The 20,389-nt window shown below is 37.7% G+C and overlaps 1 protein-coding gene across 1 annotated transcript in view; it reads right to left on the bottom strand.

Annotated features, from left to right (window-relative positions):
* Positions 1-19,086, bottom strand: part of LOC137470025 (spermatogenesis-associated protein 7 homolog) — a 35,588-nt gene extending 16,502 nt beyond the window's left edge. Inside the window, exons 1-4 of the mRNA XM_068183007.1 lie at positions 18,886-19,086; positions 14,634-14,726; positions 11,605-11,652; positions 31-152 (exon numbers count right to left, since the gene is read on the bottom strand). Coding sequence (XP_068039108.1) covers positions 31-152; positions 11,605-11,652; positions 14,634-14,726; positions 18,886-18,946 — 324 coding nt within the window. The 5' untranslated portion in view covers positions 18,947-19,086. The remainder of the gene's footprint in view (positions 1-30; positions 153-11,604; positions 11,653-14,633; positions 14,727-18,885) is intronic.
* Between the last annotated feature and the right edge of the window lie 1,303 nt (positions 19,087-20,389).

Here is a 20,389-nt window from a genome sequence, read left to right as displayed (position 1 = left end):
CAGGTCTTACGCTGTCAGAACATCACATACCTTCTGCTGGTTTGGAGAAATACTTCTGCACTTGACTGGTGAGGCAGGAAGACCACGTAAAAGATCCTTCTTGCATTTCTTGAGGATTTGAATTAGTCTGTCTCTTTTCTGCTGGTCCTTGTCTGTGCATGTAAACATGAAAATACAGTCTGTTCCTCTTAAGTCAATGATCAGGTCATAGAGTATTGCTCTTCATTCTTATTTTTGGCCACTAAAGACTATTCTGTCTCCTCCTTTTAATACCAAGTAGCAATCACAGTAGGCAATCATTCTACTTTTTGCAGTTGGCTTTTGCTGCTTTTGTGCTCAGCACACATCTGAATTTGAAATCAGTGTGAGCCAGAACTCCTTTACATCACTCACACAGTCAGTAATGAGCTACTGGAGGGATATGAGAGCATGGAAACATTTTGTTCCCACCCTTTGCATCCTTTCCCCTATCCTAGAGAGAAGCTGAGAGTTGAGTAAGGATCCAAGTCTACGTACTAAGAGTTGGGTGACCAAAGTCAGGCTGTCACTGTGGTCTGTGCAGGCAGCAATTCCAACAAAGTCCTCATTCTGTTCTGGTCAAACTCAGCCTAAGAAGAGTAGGGTGACCCTTTTGTTAGTTTTTCACAGACAAAATGAACAGAAACAAACTCAGCCCTTTGGTACTGGCACAGAAGCTGTGGATGGCCTAGTTCTGAAGTGTCCAAGGCCAGGTTGGGTGAGGCTGTGAGCAACCTGATTAAATACAAGGTGTCCCTGCCAATGGCACAGGAATTGGAACCAGATGATCTTTAAGATCCCTGTCAACCCAAAACATTTGATGATTTCATGACCTTCTGATCTTCCTGAAAATATGCAAGTAAGAGTAGAAATAAGAAGACTTATTCTTTTAATCAATATTGCTATACAGCATATTATAGAATTTAATATGTAATGTATTATATATTAAGTATTATAAAGTAATAATAAGAAAATACAGGGGTTGGAAACAGACATGAGTTACCCAAGACCATAAAAGCCCACAGGGGCATATATATGTATAATGCAAAGCTTCTTACAATTCACCATCTTTTATTTTAATTTTAACAATGCAAACAGGAATGATGCATGACCAAAATGTTCAACTCTTTTTACCTGCTGTTCTCCTTCCATGCACTTCCATACTTTCTCTGAGAGAAAGTAAATGTTGATGGGCAATAAGATTTCTTTTTGTAGAGGTATGTTTAAAAAATACCCTCCACCCTCCAGTTCTAGCAGAAACTAGGGACTCACACAAAATATCAATAAAGTGGGGTTCACTGAGGTCCTGTGAGCTGCATATGACATTTTGAGTTGAAAGTGCAGCTCTGTCAGAACTTCCTCGTCCTATGGAGCTCTGGCACATGGTAGCACATGCCCATACTGTCAGGCAGGCCAGCAAAGAAATGTGTTCTGCTCCCTCCCCTTTGGGTGCAGTTACAGAGGCTACTTGAAGATATAATTCTAGAGAGCTGGAAAGGCTTCAGGATGAAATGTGACTTCTGTAGTATCATGATGGTTTGTTTAATAACGACTTATTCCTGTCAAAATTCACAATTGGTTCATGATCAGCCCAGGGTCCCCTTACATTGCTACTGTGGCAAGAGACTAAAACTTGTCCTCACAATATGTTGCAAAGTTTTTGCTAATGAGAAGCAACAGCTCCTCCTCTGAAGGGGTGTAATTGGAGGCCATCTCACTAATAATGTCACAGAATAACACCTGAAACCTGGTAAAGCAGCACTTACTAAATATGTTTTTTTTGAAGGGGGAGATGCACCAACCTGTATTTGGTATTGAAAATTTCTGAATTAGTGGGAGGGTTACCAGGTGTTAGCCCTACAGTACTATTTCTTTTGGAAAAGAAACAGCTGGATCTTATTTAAAAACAAAACAAAACACTTATATACTTCTCTAAATGGATGGTTCCTCCAAAGTTTGTGAGGGGTCTTATATGGGGCACACCATCCCGCAGTCCAAGTCCTCAAGACTGTGTCCATTTCATTGAAAAAACCACATTTCACTGACAGCTAAAACCAATATATAGTCTCCTGTGACATGTAATCTGGCTTTCGAGTCTTGCAGAGACATGAATTCATAGCTCCATCCTATTAAGAAAAACATGTTGACAATGCTAAATCCTATTTGGATGACTGGGAAGCAGGATTGTACAACTCACTGGAACAAATAACAAAATGTACCTGCTCAATCGCTCTTATGCAGAGATTAATACCTTCCTCATTTATCTCAGTTTTCATGGGTGCAATCAAAGGAACCCCTCCATTCTCATTAAAGACTTTGCATTCTGCAGTCACATGAAAAATATCAGGCAAGGCAGCTTGTGTGGTGTCTGCACAACAGTGCCACCAGTCAAGTCACCAGGTTTCTTTCAGGACTGTACCAATGGCTTGGGAGGTCTCAGGAAAAAGTGACATCCGTGCCACTCCTCCCTTCTGTCTGGGCACAGGTGAGGCAGGACAACTGAGCCTTCAACAAGACTTGCCAAGGGCAAGAAAATAAAATGTTCCAGGTCAAAGAGCCACAAGTTTTAAAAGCTTTAGTCTAGTATTTCACTGATATTTTGACTATAAATATGACTTATAAACATGCCACATGGCAGCAAGCCTATTCAAATACATCCTATTCCAGCGCATTCTAGTTTTATGTTTTCAGGAGTTAGCAAAAGCTCCTGGGAAGAAAGTCTCATAACAACTCTCCTTCCCCTTTCCTGATAGTTTCATGTGCTGGGTTTTGTATGTGCCACAGCCAGGTAAGACTGACTGAGGGGTCCTACAGCAGATCCTGGTTTGCTGATGTGTCTGCTAAGGGATTTACTTGCCGAAACAGTTTCCAGCCTACTCTCCAGTTTCTCTGTAGGAGAAAACAACCACCTGCCCATTATGCCTTTCTCCAAATGCTTTTTAAAAACAGCAATGACCAAGAACAAAATAGAAAATAACATGGAAACTTTGCATGATGCTTGGGCTTTCTTTTTCTTTTAGAAAAGCTAAAATTAGCCTTCCCTTGTCTTCTGATCTCATGTCTTCGCTGAAGAGTTTAAGAACTGGCTGAACTGTTTCCCAGGGAATAGAATCATGTAGTGTGGCCAGTGCAGAAATTATTTAGGCAAATGTATTCAATAGCCTTTCTCTTAAGCTCATTTGCTTGTTAATTTATTGTCCTGCCTACTGTGGCAGGCATTAATTTATCAGTGCTAGAGTACAATTTCACTGGTACTTGTACTGGTATCTATACTTGTCAATGTGACAAAAACAGAGAAAATAAAAGGGATTTGGTTGTAATCTGGTCCCTGTAAACCACAGGAAGATCAGATGCTTTAGCTCCCACTCTGTTTTCCTGGCAGTTCTTGTTGCTTGTCATTTGATAAAACACCTTGTCTTTCCTTTGCTGCTGTGTGGAAGTCCTTTGTACAAAATGAGTGGGCACTAACTTACCTGATATAGTAGAAGCAGCTTAGCTGATAATATTGGTTGGTCTGAAGGAAACAAAATAATTTTTTTTTTTTTTAAATCCAGTGCTTTTTAAGTCTACTTATCTCTATCCTACATAGGAAGAAGGGCTGTTAAACACCTTAGATTGCATTCACAGCTGCCTCCTAAAAGAGAAGGTTATTTTTGGGTCTAAGGCAGAACATTATGGCCCAAATATGGGATTTAAACCAGAAGAGGCTTCTCTGAAGCTGTTTATCGGCTGTTACAAAACTCAGTGATTATAGTTAGAAATAGAATCCACACCTTGGCTCATGCTTTCATTCTTGACTCAGAGTGGGAGTTCTTGTTTAATTCCTACCAAGAGTTTTAAAACAATTGGCTGATGTTTAATTCCTGACGACTTTTGAAACAACAACTACATTTCAAAGGACTGTGGGGAAAAGAGAAAAGCAAAAATGGTAAATGAATTCCAGGCTAGCATCAGTCCTGAGCATAACAACTGAAAGACTGTTACAAGACTCATTTGAAGTAAGTAATGTAAGCAGCACCAGTCAAAAAGGTTAAACACAGAACCATGCTAACTAGATAAGAAAAAAAAGATTTTGATTGTGGTTACATGACATAAAGATTTTTGTTTAAAAGACTTCTGTAAGCTTGCTGGCTTTGTTCTGTATGTTCTGCATGGCATTTTGACTAAAATATTAGGACAAAATTACAGGTGTTTACAAAATGGTGAATTGGAAGATCTGAAAATGTAATTAGCAGGTGTTTCTAAAGCAGGGATCACTTTTGATATTGTAATATTAAATTATTTCTTTCATTTATCTGAAAGAAAACATAAAATCATTTCTCATAAAACTTGAATAACTACAGTTTGGGAACTCATGAATAATAAAGGGGTGGTTTACTGTAACAAAGTGATGTGCATTGCTCAGACGTAGGGAAGCAGCATACTTTTCAGCGTGGATAATGGAACATCTCCACTGTGAAAAGACAGGCTCTTACGTAAAGAAGGGAAGTCTTATCTGGGAATCAGTGTCACTAAAAAAACATCCATACCTTCTTCTAGGCAAACAGCTACCTGTAATTTCCCACAGCAACAGTGGAGCCAAAATTAGTGTAACACCATTGTCCATAAAGAGTGGAAACCTCACGTGTAAGTACAGGAAGCCTTTACTTCTTCTTCCTCAACAGTTATTGCTAGATATATACATCCTACTTTAAAACCTTACTACTCAAGAAGCATTTACAAATTGGAAAGGATACAGAGAAGATCCATAAGTACGACGAACTCTGGAAAACACTCTCCAAAGAGTCAGATTTAAGGAGCTGAATGTATTTAATTGTGCAAAAGGATGGTTAAGAAGTAACTTATTCCTGCTTAGGACTGCCCATAAGCAGAACAGAAATTAAACAATACAAATGCATCCTAAAGGAGAGTTATATGTTCCTCATTGCAGGGTAAGTTAGCCTTTGGAGCACTCTAATGAGAAGTGGGATGTAAATAAACAAGGTTCAGACATCTGAACCCTTTTTCCACAACTTTCAGAAATAGCAATGAATGCAGAGAACACTTAGGGAAAAAAGCAGGCTATATAACCACAGCAGTTTATTCTTGCTGCATTTGTGAAACTCAGAGATATGTATCAGTCATCACAGATTACCTATCAACTTCTCCAAAACCTCATTTTTTCTCAATTTTTGCTGCTATTTTTAATTGATGTAATATTAGATTTTTGGCTAGTGCAATACACAGGGATACAAGGAGAGTTACTTGTGAAGTTCACATCTAGAGACCAGGTGCTGTAGTCTACACTGCTAACAGTTTGACTGGTGGGGGAACTGTTTATTTTGGCATTTCAGTGCAAAGAAAACCATTTCTTCTGCAAAAAACAGTGGTAAGTGAGGCTCAAATACTTAGATTTTATTTCAGAGGCTCTTTTCTATGCTAGCTGTCCTTACAAAAAGCCTATGTTGGCACATTAAGCTACAGGACATGGGTGTTTTTTAAGCCCCAAGGTTTGGTTCAGCATGATTTGTTTTGAGCAATATTTAAATGCTGCAATGCTATCAGGTGAATAGATAACAACAGTTTTAAAGGGGAGCAAATCTCTCTGAACACCAGATAAAGCAAGAAAACATTTCTAAGTGGCACTGCCTGTTGTTCTTTGCCACATTGTTTTCTAAGCATGTGCCAAATTCTGCACCTTTTACTACTGTGGATGCTCATGTTGACATTAACAGGAATTTTTCCAGGAGGAAGGCAAAAAGTAATCTGCTTTCTCCTTTGGCAGCAAAAGGTGAAGTCAGTGCACAATGGCTGTGACAAGACTCCTGTTCTCTACATCCTCCAATAGCTCCCACTTCACTCTTCCTCCCTTTTTAAAAGCACCCCTTTCAACAGCATAGATTCTGAAATTGATGGGAAGGATGGTTTGGTGATTAAAACACTATAGCAGGACTTGGAAAACTATCCCTTAATTCCCAGCTCAAGGGTGATCACAGGTATGTTAATTAATCTCTGGTGTCTTAATTTGTCCCCTGTAAATGAGGATGATAACACTCATCTACTCTGCTCCAGCTGGTGCAACATTTTGGGCAGATACTCCCAGAAGATAATCTTGGAATGTGCAGTGGTACTGTGAAGGAACTCAGATCCCAAACTGAGTTGCCTGCATAGTGTGGGATTTGGAGTGTGACAAGAAGAATTTATGAACTAGACAAGTTGTTTAATCGTGGATAACAGCTGAATGACACAGTAGTCACACACTTGATAGTCCCTTCATTGCAGCTCTCTTGTGAGGGTGGTATATGTATTTATTTTTTACAGACTACAAACTTTTTCATTAAAAACAAACTCGCTAGCACTCCATAAACCTGCAATGATAGAAAATTGATGTTTGCCTATATAAATACATTAATTTTCATTGATTGCCAAATGATTTGTTCAATTGCCCAAAATTAATGACAACTGAGCTTCCTCATCTGTAAGGATAAAATTATGTTTATATAATTGATTGTATACTCTGTTCGCAGAAACTGTGGAGAAAATTCTGGAATTTTCTGTGTCTTTGAACCATTGGGAGAAACAGCTTGTTCTTTTTCACAGTTGTTATGGGCTTGAAAATCACAAAGCAACTTCCTTTTCAACTGGCTAAAACCTGAATGGAAATTGTTATTTTGACTAATGTCTGTCTCATGCAGAGAATTATAAAGGGAAAAACACAGATTATAAAAAGACCAGCATGTACCACATCTAACCACTGAAATACTCTGCTGGTACATGGAAAAAGAAATTTCCTCTTAAAGAAAGCTATTATTCCTTTTTCCAATTACTTAAGCATATGTTTCTGTACACTTTTTTTTGTGTTTGGGTATCATATTTATAAAAATTAGTCATAGCATATGAAACAATTATATGATCAACACTTCCCAAAAGGTGAACAAGAAACAGTCACATGGCTTTATGTACTCACATAAAATATTACTTATATTGCCTTTTGGGTAAATGTATATCTTGTACTCTTAATAGTCCAGGGAATTGTGTAAAACACACAGTGGCCTGAAAAGCTCATCTTGCCATCATTGGTAGTTGACGTTGACTAGGTAATCAAACTCAACAGAGTTGAGCTCAACAGAGAGGAGAAGGAATGTCTTTGTCTTAAGACCAAGGTTGTGGACACTGGAAAGTGTGCTTAGAGAGGCAGATTTATCTTGGATCTTCCTTCAGGAGATTCTTTAGCTTGGTGGACCAGTTCTGAGCACACTTTCTCCATGCTGGTGTGTGTGTTTTGCTGGACTGATACCCAGTACTCTCCTAATGGAAGCAGAGCAGGTACTGCAAATCTAGGATAAAAAAATACATGAGAGCAGCCCTTGGTGGACACACTCTCATTCCTGGAATGGGAGAATAGGAAGAGGATTCGTGTAGGGTGACTTAGACCACTGCACTTCACTGCATTGATGGACTTGGTGGAGTCAAAGGGCTGAGCTTTAGTAAGAGATTTTCAGAACTGCAGGATTAACGATTTGGGTGGCTCATTGTCCTGCATGAGTTGTGGGTTACTTTTATGGATCTCCTGTTTGGGGCTGCTTTGATTAATCTTTCATGAGTGTTTTTCCTAGTTTTCTGCCAGCTCATCTGGGACAGTCATATGTACATCAGCCAAGGTTTCTGCTCCCCTTACTGAGCTGATCAGCCTCAGGAGATCTGACTCAAACTTGAATCTGAGGCAGAACATCATTGTAACATGGAAATGATGGTTAAAAGAGATTTCTAGAGCTGTGTTATGCTTTCTAGGTCCAAAAATGTTATTCAACTGCTTAATATTAATTGTTAATTAATAATCCCTAATAACTGAGAAATTTAAAGGACGTTCTGGATGCCACAGCTAAGTTTGTCTCAGGCTCAGAGCTCTATAAATAAATAGAGCACTAATTTCAAACAAAATTACACTGAATTTTCTCCTTTGTTCAGATAGAAACAATGCCTCAGAACTTTCACATTTCCATTGGAACATAAATTCTTCTTTTTGATCTCTGAGACACTCTTCTGAAACCTTGTAACTGGTGCCTTCAGCAGCACACCTTATCCTCTTTCCATACTCATTAGATGTTCTTTCTAGGAAGTGTGCCTTCTGCTGAGAGTAAGAAATGTAAACATCCTCCTACACAGACACTTGGAATGGTGAAGGAATTCCTGTTTTCACAGTACTCTCATAAATCATGCTGTTCTCATGACTCTTAAAACACCTCTGTATAATTTTATCTCCACAAGAACACTTGTGATGATGAACTGTATCTCTCATATCCCTGATCTCTGCTGCATCTCCAGCTAATATACTTATTCTTAAGGCATGGGACAGACACATGTTTTTCCATTCTTTAAGGGAAGCAGGAAAATGGCCAGTGATTTTTAGCATAAGAACATTGGAGACACAGTTTTACAGCTACAACAAAGCCAGCTCTATGTTGGAGAGAAGTGACTGCTCAGGAAGCTTTATCTTAACTGTTTCTCCCTAACTTTTGTCATAAATTTGTACAATTTCAAGAGCATTTTGAATGTTAATTTAACATTAAAAAGACACAACTATTATTTCACCATCATTTCACTATTATTTTATCCAGTGATACAAATTGTGAGAATGGTTCAAAGCTTTGCCAGAGGAGGTTCAGACTGGACATCAAGAAGCATTTCTTTCTCAAGAGGGTGGTCAAACACTGGAACAGACTTCCCAGAGAGGTGGTTGATGCCCCAAGCTCATCACTGTTTAAGAGGCATTTGAATAATCTCTTATTAACAGGTTTTAACTTTTGGTCAGCCCTGCATTGGTCAAGCAGTTGGACTGGATGATCATTGTAGGTCCCTTCCACCTGAATATTCTATTCTATTCTATTCTATTCTATTCTATTCTATTCTATTCTATTCTCACAAATTGATGAAAGTTGGCACTTGCTATTCTTTACACACCATACTTAGAGGTCATTAGAAGAATTTTTTATGTGAAAAATTCAGCTAATTCAATGGCACTCCTACCCACTGCAACATTATTAGCTTCATGAAATCTAGAAGAGCCCAATGAAGTAAAAAAAATTATAAGAGTGTCCTTCCAAAGCTTAAAACTGAAAATCCAAAATATACCTGAACACATTCAGGAGAAAGTCCTATCCACTGCACATCTCTCACTTTGTATAATTCTGAATCCACAGTGCAACACTACAGATGCCTCATGAAATGGTGCAGTTTACTTATAGGAAATATTAGCAAATTCTTTACAGTGTTTTATCTGCTGTGCATTCATTCTCAAAAATGAAACAAAGTCTTGTACTCTATATTTTCTTCTGGCTTCTCAGAACAAATCTTTGTAGCTTTCTCTTGAGTTTTACAGATTTTAGTATGTCTCCATCACTACCAAGTGACCTGATTTTTCTTTTCAGCCTATCACTGAAACTTGTGGCATCCAACACAGATCAACACATTTGGAAAAATCCAGCACAGTTCCAGTTCACACATTTGGAAAACAAGGTTATATCTAACTGAGTGTATGGATTAAGAACAGATAAGAAAATATATGGCTTCAGAATGTGTACCTGTCAAAGTTCTAATAAATTTCAAAGTTTTAAAAGCACTCCACATTTAGTAACTAGCAAAAGTAGTAGTGGGAGATGGTTGTGGGAGAAAATTGTACATGAAAAGAAAAAAATCCTGTAATCTTGTACTAAGCAGAAAATTAGTTTTGTCCTTCCATTATTCTAGTAGGCTGGCAAAACAGATTTAATTTATTTTGTTTATGCAAATGATATTTGATTATGTAAATAATAAACAGAAGCCTATTTTTGTGGGCATAAATTAATGATTTTCATATCAACCCTAAAAACAGCAATTGTACCTCCATTGTGCTACTGCCCTACTTAACACTTCAGAACACAGAAGTTCTGATGCACATTTTCATTGTGACTTCTAAATTTTGAGTTTTATTCCTTGAGGGATAAAATTTCTTTTGGTGAGGCAGACATTTCTGCAGCTAACCTGTCAGAAAAAGGACTTAGCTTATATATAGTATCTTTTAGTGAAGATAAATATTAAATGACACAGGTGATTTGCATCTCCCCAGTGGACTACTGACAAAAATTATATTGGGTCCTCACTTTCGCTGACTGGGAGTATCACATTGTGGCTCCTATGACCATCAGGCACCTTGTACTCAGTGTGGGCTTCTAAATTAACACAAACTGCACAAATCAATTTGATTCTGCTTAGATGAGTAAGATGAGTATCTTCCTAAGAAAGCAATTTAAGAAACACAGATAATGTTTTCCTCTGATATATCATCTGGGAACACTTGTTACTGTGGCAAACCCAGCTGAACAAACTCTGTGTCCTCTTGATATTCTCAAGGAGGTGAAATTCTACTCCTTATGCACTTCTATGCCAGGATCACCTCTTTGTCAAACTAATGTTCTCAGAAAACTTTCCGTGGCATTTCTTTCTATTATTAGTGCATTGTTCAATCACTATTAAAGGGATTAATATAAAATAATAATCTTAGAATTATTATATAAAAGACAGCTCTGATAAAAAAGGAAAACTCTGCTGAGCATGAGGAGTTAAAAAACAAAGTTAAGGAAGTTTTGATTGTAATGTGTTATGATCTCGTTCTCTTGCTCTTGTCTAATGAGGATCTCATATGATACATTTTTCTGACTCTTTGTGGGCAAGGGTTATGTTTGACTTCTTGACTTGTGTGTATCTTGCATCTCATCTTTGCTTCCGAGTGTGTTATGCCCTGCTCAGAGCAACGGGCCTCTGCAGGTCTCACATACATGGTTCCCACTATGCATGCACTGTGGAAAAACTGGAGCTTCAATTTTCCCAGCTTTTTGAATTTCATTTTAAAACAGATGGTGTCTGTGTAGGAAGTGTGTGTCCTGCCTTGTATGTAATTATCAGAGAAAGATAAGATAGAATAGAGATAAGAAGAATATGCCTCACAACCCGATAAATGAGGGAAACCAAACTCATTCCAAAGTGAAGGTGGTGTTTCCAGGGAAATGTATGAACGGGCTCCTTTTCATCAATCTTCTTCCTATCAAGAAGGGAAGGGCAGGAGAGACTCTGCCTTGACATTGGATCCTGCAGGCTTCAGCCAAGAGGTGGCGTTAAGGTGCAGTACAACGTTCTCTTACCAAAGCCCAATTTATTCCTCAAAACCTGTTTCAGCGGTCGTGTGCCCGATGTTCACAGACACACGGAGCAGCTAGGGGAATGAAAAACCCAGCGTGGAATAGCAAGGAATTCAAAGGGCCAGTGGCCTGAATTTGGACTGGAAAACTACAGCAATTTATGACTCCAACAGCCTTGCTTGCAGTAGGTGTTTCTGCAAGTCCCACACTCTGCAGGTTAGCTTGTATCTGTGCAGACAGGAACCAAGTGCTGGATACAATTAAGTTAGATACTAGATTAGATACCAGATACTATTATCTTAACCCTGAGGATGCATATTTTCGGCACATATATGCCTTTTCAGAACACCTTTACCATAAAATACAAGTGTTTCCAAACCAAATAAATGAAGGCAGACCTATTTTCAAAACAAACCCAAATAAAATTACTCACATTTAACACTGGTATGCAAACTCTTTGGTGCAGATGAATCAACAGCAGCTGTATTAACAAAAAGTAGGTTCAGTCCAATGAAACACTGACATCACAAATAATCATAGCAAAATGGGTAGAGATGAAACTGATAATCTTAAGGTTTTGAATTCCCTATGGGAATATAGTACCAGACTGCATAATATTAGCATTATTAATAAATTATGCAGATCTACTGACCACCAAATCCTAATTTTTCCCTACTGATGAACACCATTTTCTTCTGTTATCTTTGTCCTTGGTCAGTTCTCAAAATCTGGCATAGATTAAATGCTATGAAATTAGTTGGGTTAGACCAAGTACAGCTGCAATGATACTATTTAAGGATTTGACCCCTTGTCTCTAGCTGCATAAAAGCATAAGATAAGTACCTCACCAGTGCTGTTACTGGTTCAGTATCTAATCTGGATCTGATTTTTGTGGCTTTCACCCATGTCTCTTTATATATAGAAATTAGAGCCAGTATGGCCACATTTATTAACCTTTATTTTAATTTACAATTTAACAAAAGCTGCACTAATTTTGTATTGGCATTTACTGCTACCCAGAAAGTTTATATTTCATAGATAAGGATGCAGCTGCTATCAGAGAGGGGAAACTGCCAACTGATGCTCCAAGATGTGATTCAAAATATCCTGAGGCTCAAGGTCATCAGTTTCTCATCATCTTCCTAGCAAAAGGAGCTATTTCATTGCGCAATTACAGACAGTTTTGCACACCACATTTTCTGTTATGTGGTAATTTGGTTTAAATTGTAAAAGATTAAATGGAGTAAGCTTCAAGGAATCAAGCATTCCTCAGCCTTCATTAAGTCCTATGTCCATACAGAAGATGTTAAGGGTGGTAAGGAGCTCTCTGTCAAATTGTATATCCCTGGATATAACTGAGATGCATGAGGAAATAGTATTTTTGACTGTAGAGGGAAAAGCAATCTCCTAGAAGCTCAGTATTCCAGTTACATTTGAAGGACACTGACTTAATTTCCATCTTTTATTTTTGTGATTACTGCCAAATGTCAAAGCAAACTGTAGTTTGTACAAGTGCTCAAACGTTTTAGATACGCAGGGCTGGCCACTGTCTGGAGTGAGGCCAAACAAGTTGTAGCTTAAAAAGCAGATGCATTTCAAAAAGGATTAGAGAATATTTGGAAGGATACTGGAGAAGACCTTTATACCCTGACCAGATTATTCAGAGGCACAAAATTCTATAATCTCTTGTGAAGCTGTACAGAGCAGGTGGCAAATCAGCATTTCACGGCATCAGGTATGTACAGAAGAGAACCTTGATATCCTTGCAATATTGCAGGTTTTGATATGTATGTAAAAGTTGGCTCTGCAAGGAAAATCTGTGTGATTGATGAAGCACTATAAAAAGTAAAATAAGTGTTTTAAGATTAAAGGTTTCAAATCTGACTTTTAAGAACTGTAAATTCAGATTGTGAAGCAGCTAAGAATTAGAAATTCTAGCCACTGGAAATTTTGATTAGCACCTACTGTGAGGAGCTCTTTCCAGATTGACTTAATTCTACTGCAGAGGAGCCGGACTGACATTTGAAAAAAGAATTGAAACCTGCTTGGGAACAAAGCACTTGTCTCCTTTTATACTAAGAATATCTTTTGTGTAGTTTCTTCTGAGCTGTAAGAATGTAATTGACAAAAAGACTGCAAAGCACTTCTGTAACTTTCCTTTTAGTTTTTGACCTTCACTCCCTCATTTAGACTTCACCAGTTAAGAATAAAATTTCAATTATATATGGCAGTGTTTACTGCTCTTAATTAGTCCTAATGCTTCTGTATATTTATAAGTAAAGCTCTAGGATGTGAATTCTACAGTTCCTAGAGTTCACTGTTTCTGTGACATTAGCCATGAAAAAGTGAAAGTCACTTTTGTATGAAAGTACACAGCAGCAATCCAGTTTCCACCTCCTAATATGAGTGGGATGGTCATGACCTGTAGCATGGTGGAGGTCATGAAACTTTCAAAGAGTGATTCCAACACCACAATGAAAAAGATGCACTGTATTTGAGCAAGGCAGTTTAAGATAAAGCAAAAAACAAACAAACAAACAAACAAACAAAAAAACACCCCAAAAAACCAAAAAAAACCCCAAAAACACCACAGCAGAAATCTAATCTATTGTTCAAAAGTCCTGTGTTATTATAAAGCTCACTGCATGTGATCAGTGAATTTTTTGGTCAGAAAGCCTTTGGAGCCCAAGGGCTGGAAGTCTTGCAGGAACCTAATTACAGCTATGGCCATTCAACGCCACCTGTTTTGTCTGCACCTGAAGCACCTGGAAGTTTACACAGATCCAGACAACTGAGAGGACATTTTTTAAATTCTGAATTTTCTTTCTAGTCATTTGTGGCTATTTGCAGTAAGGAGAGCATTTGAAGAACCCTCAGGAACATGACTACATGTGGTTAGTGGAACTTCCCTCTAGGTTACTTAGGACTGATACTGTAACTTTCTAAAAATCAAAAGCTGCAACCCCACTGTTACTCTTCAGTGGTTTCTCCCAGTTAAACAAATACCTGCCCTAGTTCTCGTTTTACCTTTCCTGTTAGTCCACTGCCTAACACCTAAACAGAAACAGAAACCGCCTAAACACCTATACACCTAAACAGAAACTATGAGTAAAATAATACAGGGGAATTAGATAATATTCCTCTTCCTAACATGAACTTGTCATTTCGTGGAACAGTTTCTCGCCATAGACTTTACATCTTTCAACAGTCAGAATTCTCCCAAGCTTCTCCCAAGACAAGGTTACAGTTCCAGTTCAGTGTTCTACATATCTCTTAGGGCACATCATTTTGTGCCTCACTTTGAAATCATTCTACTCCTGTTGAGTTAGTGACAGAGAGAGGGAGGAAAGAAAGGGGAAGAAATTCAGCAGCCAACCAAAAATAATGGAAAGTAACATATCCTTGACTCTGATTTCACCTTTTACCTACATTATTATTGTCATAATTAAAGACTGTACTCACCTTCAGCAGACATCAATTTCTTCAAATGAGCAGCCATGTGGTCTTGAATGATATACTGATTGGAGAGTTTGCAGGAAGGTCCAGGAGAAAAAGCTGCAAGAGGAAAAAATCTAAGTTTATTCAGTGGAACAAACAATGTCTCAGGTAATATAATAGTTCTGAAAATACTGTAATATTTATCCTCTCCTGCTTACAATAGCATCAAGTCAGTATTCATTCTTTTATTTCAAAAAGTAAGAATAGCACAGAATTTAACATGAACATGTGGCAGATTATTCCCAGTGTCCATGTTTTTGAGTACCTGAGAATTATGGCTTGCAATAAGTAATGCATGAGCCTTTGATATTGTTGAACTCTGGAGAATAAGAGAGGATCTCACTGTTTAATATCTGATAAAATAAAAAGCATTTTCCTTCTGAAAGATTTAATACTAGAGAATATTAAATATCCGTAGAGAGCATTAATACCATTATTAATGCCAATAGTGTTATTAGATAATATTACAAGGTACTGAAAAATGCACCTTGATATCTCACCTCTTGATGATACCAGACCTAACTTCAGCACTCTGTAATTAGGTAAATGGACTGGATACAGACAAGGACAGAAGTAGGGCCAGAAGAGGAACCACATCACGGAACTGAATTGTGTTACACACAGACTGACCATGACAACCTTCTGAATCTCTAATTTGCCAGACTTCCCCAGATTCAGAAAAAAATTGTTTCTGTATCTGATCTAGGTTCATTAACCCAGAAAAAGAAATTAAGAAGTGGATAAGCATTTACTCATAATTTTTAACCTGTCAGTGTGGCTAAGATAGTTCATTTTCTTACAACCTGCTTCCAAACAAAAAAATTATTTCTGTCTCAAAACCCTCTAAATTCCCAATAGGATTTGTAGATGGAAAGTTACGAGCACATAGTATTAAAAAAATCAACAGAATACTGCAGATCAGAAACCTAATGTGCCTGACTTTCCATCTACAGACCCAGAATGACCCTTACACTGAGATAATCAGTCCATCCAACCCTATCCAAATTTGGTTTTCTGAGCCAACAAAATAAATGATTGTTTCATTGTTCATGTGCCCAATGTACAATTTAAGCTAATAACTTTGTTTCATAGCTTTTATTGTGTTTTGAAAGAATAGGAGACCTCGGGTTGAGAGTCTGGGAATCAATCCTTCTAATCTCAGTTTGGCTGCATCCTTGCTGTGTTGCTTTTTCTTATCCCTTGCCTACCAAAGTGAGCCAGTGATACACACTGCTTTTCACTGCCAAGGAGCTTGAATAAATTCAATTTATGGTGTCAACTTTTGAACATGCACTATAAGAAAGAGCAGGACAGGATACCTGATGCTATATTTGTTGCTTCACTTAGTATTATTCCCTGAGTTATTCCTGCAAGTGACTCTAAGTCTACCAGAAGGGCATTGACATGAAGGCTTGATTTCAACAGCTGGTCCGGGAGCAGCAGCACATCCTAACATGACCAGCTAAAGAAAGGTGTGGCAACAGCTCTCTGGCCACAGAGAGCAACACATAACTTTTCCAGGCCTTTCTGGAGAAGGCTATGAGAAGATCACAGAAAAGAATGAAGGACAATTCTTATCTTCACTTACTGCACCTCTTATTGTGAACATATGGAATGTATTATAGAAGTTTGTTTATCAAAGGGTAATTTCTTAATTAGCCAATAGTGATAGTGTTTGGATTGGAGGACCAATTAAGTCCAAGTGTATCGTAACTGTCTATAAAAGCAATGAATTTCTTAATAATGATATATATGATAAAGGGATAGATCAGCCTCCTGTGAATCATGGAGTCAATGCCAATTATTACCAGTTCAAGGACACCTTGACAGAAAGGGGCTGTTCAGGTCCAGGGCCACCCATTCTGATTGTGCATGGAACACACAGGCACAGCCAGAGTGGTTCCACCAGCACACAAGCAGGTGCAGAGACATCAGCAGAAATGCTGACTCCGTGTTTGCTATGAAGAATGGAGAACTTGGTGCAGCATTCTGGGAAAACTGCATTTACCTCTTGTCTCAATAAAATTGAGCATGATAGTACAGGCACCACAATGGAATCTGATGCCTGAAGCAGACAAATACAAAGCTGAAAAACTTTCTAAACATGAGTCTTTACCTGTCCAATTTTATTCATGGAAACCACTCTTGGGTGTCAATGCCATAATAAAGAAATAAAATAGTTAAAATCAATACTATTCTGTTTTAAAGCTAGAGACCTGTAGTTGTTCAGTCCAAAACTTCTAAAAATAATTGTTTTTCATTAATTTTTCCAGCTGTGCTATAACCTCCTGCTGGCAAAAACAACTGGAACAAGCTCTTCAGTAACATCCAGCACTGTCCCTAGCTGGTTTAAAATGGGGTGGTTCTCCTGAGTTCAAGGAATGGCAAAGCCCTAAATCACAGCAGCTAGAGGCTCTTGTAACTAAGGGGAAAAAAAAAAGTATTTTGGTAAATGCACCAAAACTTTCCCTGATTGGCAGTGACAAGCTGATTTCAATATATTCAGTGAAAAAGCATGGCAGAAGAACGAAGTGATAAGCTAAAAAATATCCAAAGATTAAAAAGGGAGGGAAAATCCATTTATAAAAAGAACATCCTTCTCAAAATTAATAACTGCTCCAAATTTGAAATGCTAAAGATATACAAGGCACTAGTAGTTTAATCTAATTTTTGTCTTTCATAAAATCTAACTCTATGCTGTGTCCAGAAAATTACTGACATTGTGCAATAAGCAACATTGTGGTTATTCCTATGTAAGGAAAGGAAAAAAAAAAGCAAATTCCTTTCTTCACCAGAGACTTTCTGTTGAACTTTGGCAAGTTATTCTGTATTTTTTTTTTGTCTCAATCTCTCTGAAGAGAGGACATGAAAAAGCACATCCCTTTCTCAAAGAAAATGCTTTAAGGGTAAAAACAATGAGATGGGGAGACTTAGGGGGTGTCCAACTAAGTATTTCCCAGTATTGAGCTCACTGGAAAGTTTACACTTTCAAACAATTTTTTCTTATGCTTTCTTTGAACAACTTCAAATTGAAGCAAATGAGAAATTGAAATCTACTGGGAATTTTAAGTAGCCCTGTTAAGAGGCTCTGTTGATGGTGCAAACACATGTCAAGTCAAATTGAAACAGTCCTTTTGTGTGCTGTAAAGACAGGCAATGTTCTTAAGCCCATTTTTGAACAGAATCCAAGTTCTGTATTTTCTGCTGCCTTACACAGATCTCATTTGCTGCAATATTCAGAAAATTGCTTGATCCAAGTTTTCAGCATTTCAGAGTTTCAACATTTTCTATATATGAGCACAGATATATCTACAGAAAATTGTCTGCTTTTGGAAATCTTTCCAAACTCAGAGGACTATTGTACTTCCAATACATTTATATTTTGTTTCTACATATGAGGAAAGATCTCCAGGAAATCAGGACCCAAGAACAAATAATAAAGAACAGTGACAAGCCTCTCAACGATTAATTTTTTAATTCCAAATTTTTAATGACTTTCCTAGCAATTTATTATAGTGCTGAATGTGTACTTGTGTGATGACTAATTTACCTAGTTTCCACTGATTGAATTGCAAGAGATTACCTCTGCAGATCATGTCTGGAGAATATATCATGTCTAGAGGTATAATGTCATACCATAAATCCAGTCGTAGCAGTATTAAAGTTTGACTGATACACAATGACAGTGATAAAACATGCCTTTTCCATGTAGCTGAAAACAAAAAACAAGCTTCTGAAAAACACAGGAGGTGACTTTGATTCTCACTAGACTGCTGATTCAAAGCCACTGCTTTTTGCTTTTTACTGGGGTAAAAGTCTGTTCTCTGTAACATGTCAATTATTTTACTCTTTAAAGACTAATATAACTGCAGACCTGCTATACTGAAAAGAGTTTATACCACTGCTAACTGTTAATTCCTACAAGAGAGAATATGGACTTGGAGAAAGTACAGTGGAACAGCATTTCTGAGAAGGGAAGTTTAAGGCAGAACAGCTTTCCAGCAGTTCTTCCACATGTGCTTGGCAAACATCCTGAACAGGAATGCTGTTTGTCTAAATTAAGACAGTGAGATATAGAGCAGATACTAGAAGGACTTTTCTACTTTACATTATTTCAATAATAATATATGTATTTTTAATAGTGCCATAATATTTAAGCAGTTATTCCAAAATTGAAGTGCTTAGCCACTTTTCAAGTAATAATGTGAATACTTACGGCTACTTTTGAGACTCATGTGTCCTCTGAAAGGTCCCATCAAGGAGTATGTAGGCACCATGGTTATCTGGGACCTTTGACAAGGAAGGAAAATTTATTGGTTATGTATTAATTAAAACATTAAGAATTATGATTATCCTTCTGTAGATCCTTATGGGAATTACTGAAGAATCGTCTCCTGGCCAGAATGCCACATTGCAACTGATACAGGTATGGAAAGGCTGGAACTTTGGAATTTACTTTCCCTGCCAGATTTCTTCTGTTTGGTTTAATCCCTCTCAGTTAATAGCACCCTTTAGACCAGATCCTTTGAGAGAAAATTCTCTGTTAGCAGGGCAATTTTCTACAGGCCACAAAAATGAGCCATGGCATTGTGCAAAGGTCACATATTTTGCAATCTGAAAGATCATCTCTGCTAAATATCTTCAAGGCATAAAGAGGAGTAGTTCAGTCTGTTACTGTGCTGCATGTGGGAAAAAAAAAAACATAACATTGAAGATTTTCTACAGATACTCCACAAAATAGTATAGGCTCACATCACAGAAGCCACACCTAGAAAAGCCAGACCCAACACAGCAAAGAAAGCAAAAAAGTACCTGCTCATTTTGAATTAAGGGCAGGTTGTAAGAAGACAAATTCTATGTATGCAGAACTCCACCTATTTTATGAAGAAATGTTGCACTGCTGACAGATGTATTTATGTCAGACAAGTAACAGGGTAAATTTTACAGCTAAGAGGTAAAATTTAACAGCTGAAAGGGCCAAGTCTCATTTTCCAAAGCCACATAAGTCCACAGGAGTCAGACTGACACAGACTCATAGGAAATTCAAAAGGTTTCAGTCCCTACCTGCCCAGTGGTATGGTTTTCAACCCAATCATGTTTCTGATTCCCCACTAAAATCAAGGAAAAGCTGATACCTTAATTTGCAAGTCTGATCACGGAGACTAAACTTCAGTCCTCATTTTTAACTTACTTTCATCTTAGTGAAACTATTTGTTGATATGCAAAAGATCCAGCAATAATTTTATCTCTAATTTAAATAGACTGTCTTCAGTTTAAAGATGATTTTGATTCATCTTAAACCTACTCCTCGTTAATGTGAAGCAAGCCAGTAGCACTGCAATGTGCATACATAATCTTCTCCACCAGATAAATCTTATCACTTTAAACCCACACATAAAATTCCATACTTCTTAAGCAGATAAGTCAACTGGCATACAGGAACCTGGTGCTCAGTAGCTTTATACTCCAAAGGGTTGTCTGGCAGCAGAAGATGCTTAATTGTGAACTTGGATTTGCCTGATTTGATTTGACAGTTGTATAGGAAATATCTCCTTAGAGACGATCCTGAATGTCAAAGGGCACACCAAGTGTCATCAGAACTGGAAAAATCAATAAAATTCTTTTTTTGGTTTTAAGGCAACATCGTAATTTGGGGGAGGAACCAGGGTATCTGTCCCTTAAACAATGAAACCTTTTATTTTGTCCTCATATACATATTT

Source organism: Anomalospiza imberbis, chromosome 3, assembly GCF_031753505.1.
Source record: "Anomalospiza imberbis isolate Cuckoo-Finch-1a 21T00152 chromosome 3, ASM3175350v1, whole genome shotgun sequence".
NCBI lineage: Eukaryota > Metazoa > Chordata > Aves > Passeriformes > Viduidae > Anomalospiza > Anomalospiza imberbis.
This window is presented reverse-complemented; position numbering and strand designations above follow the sequence as displayed.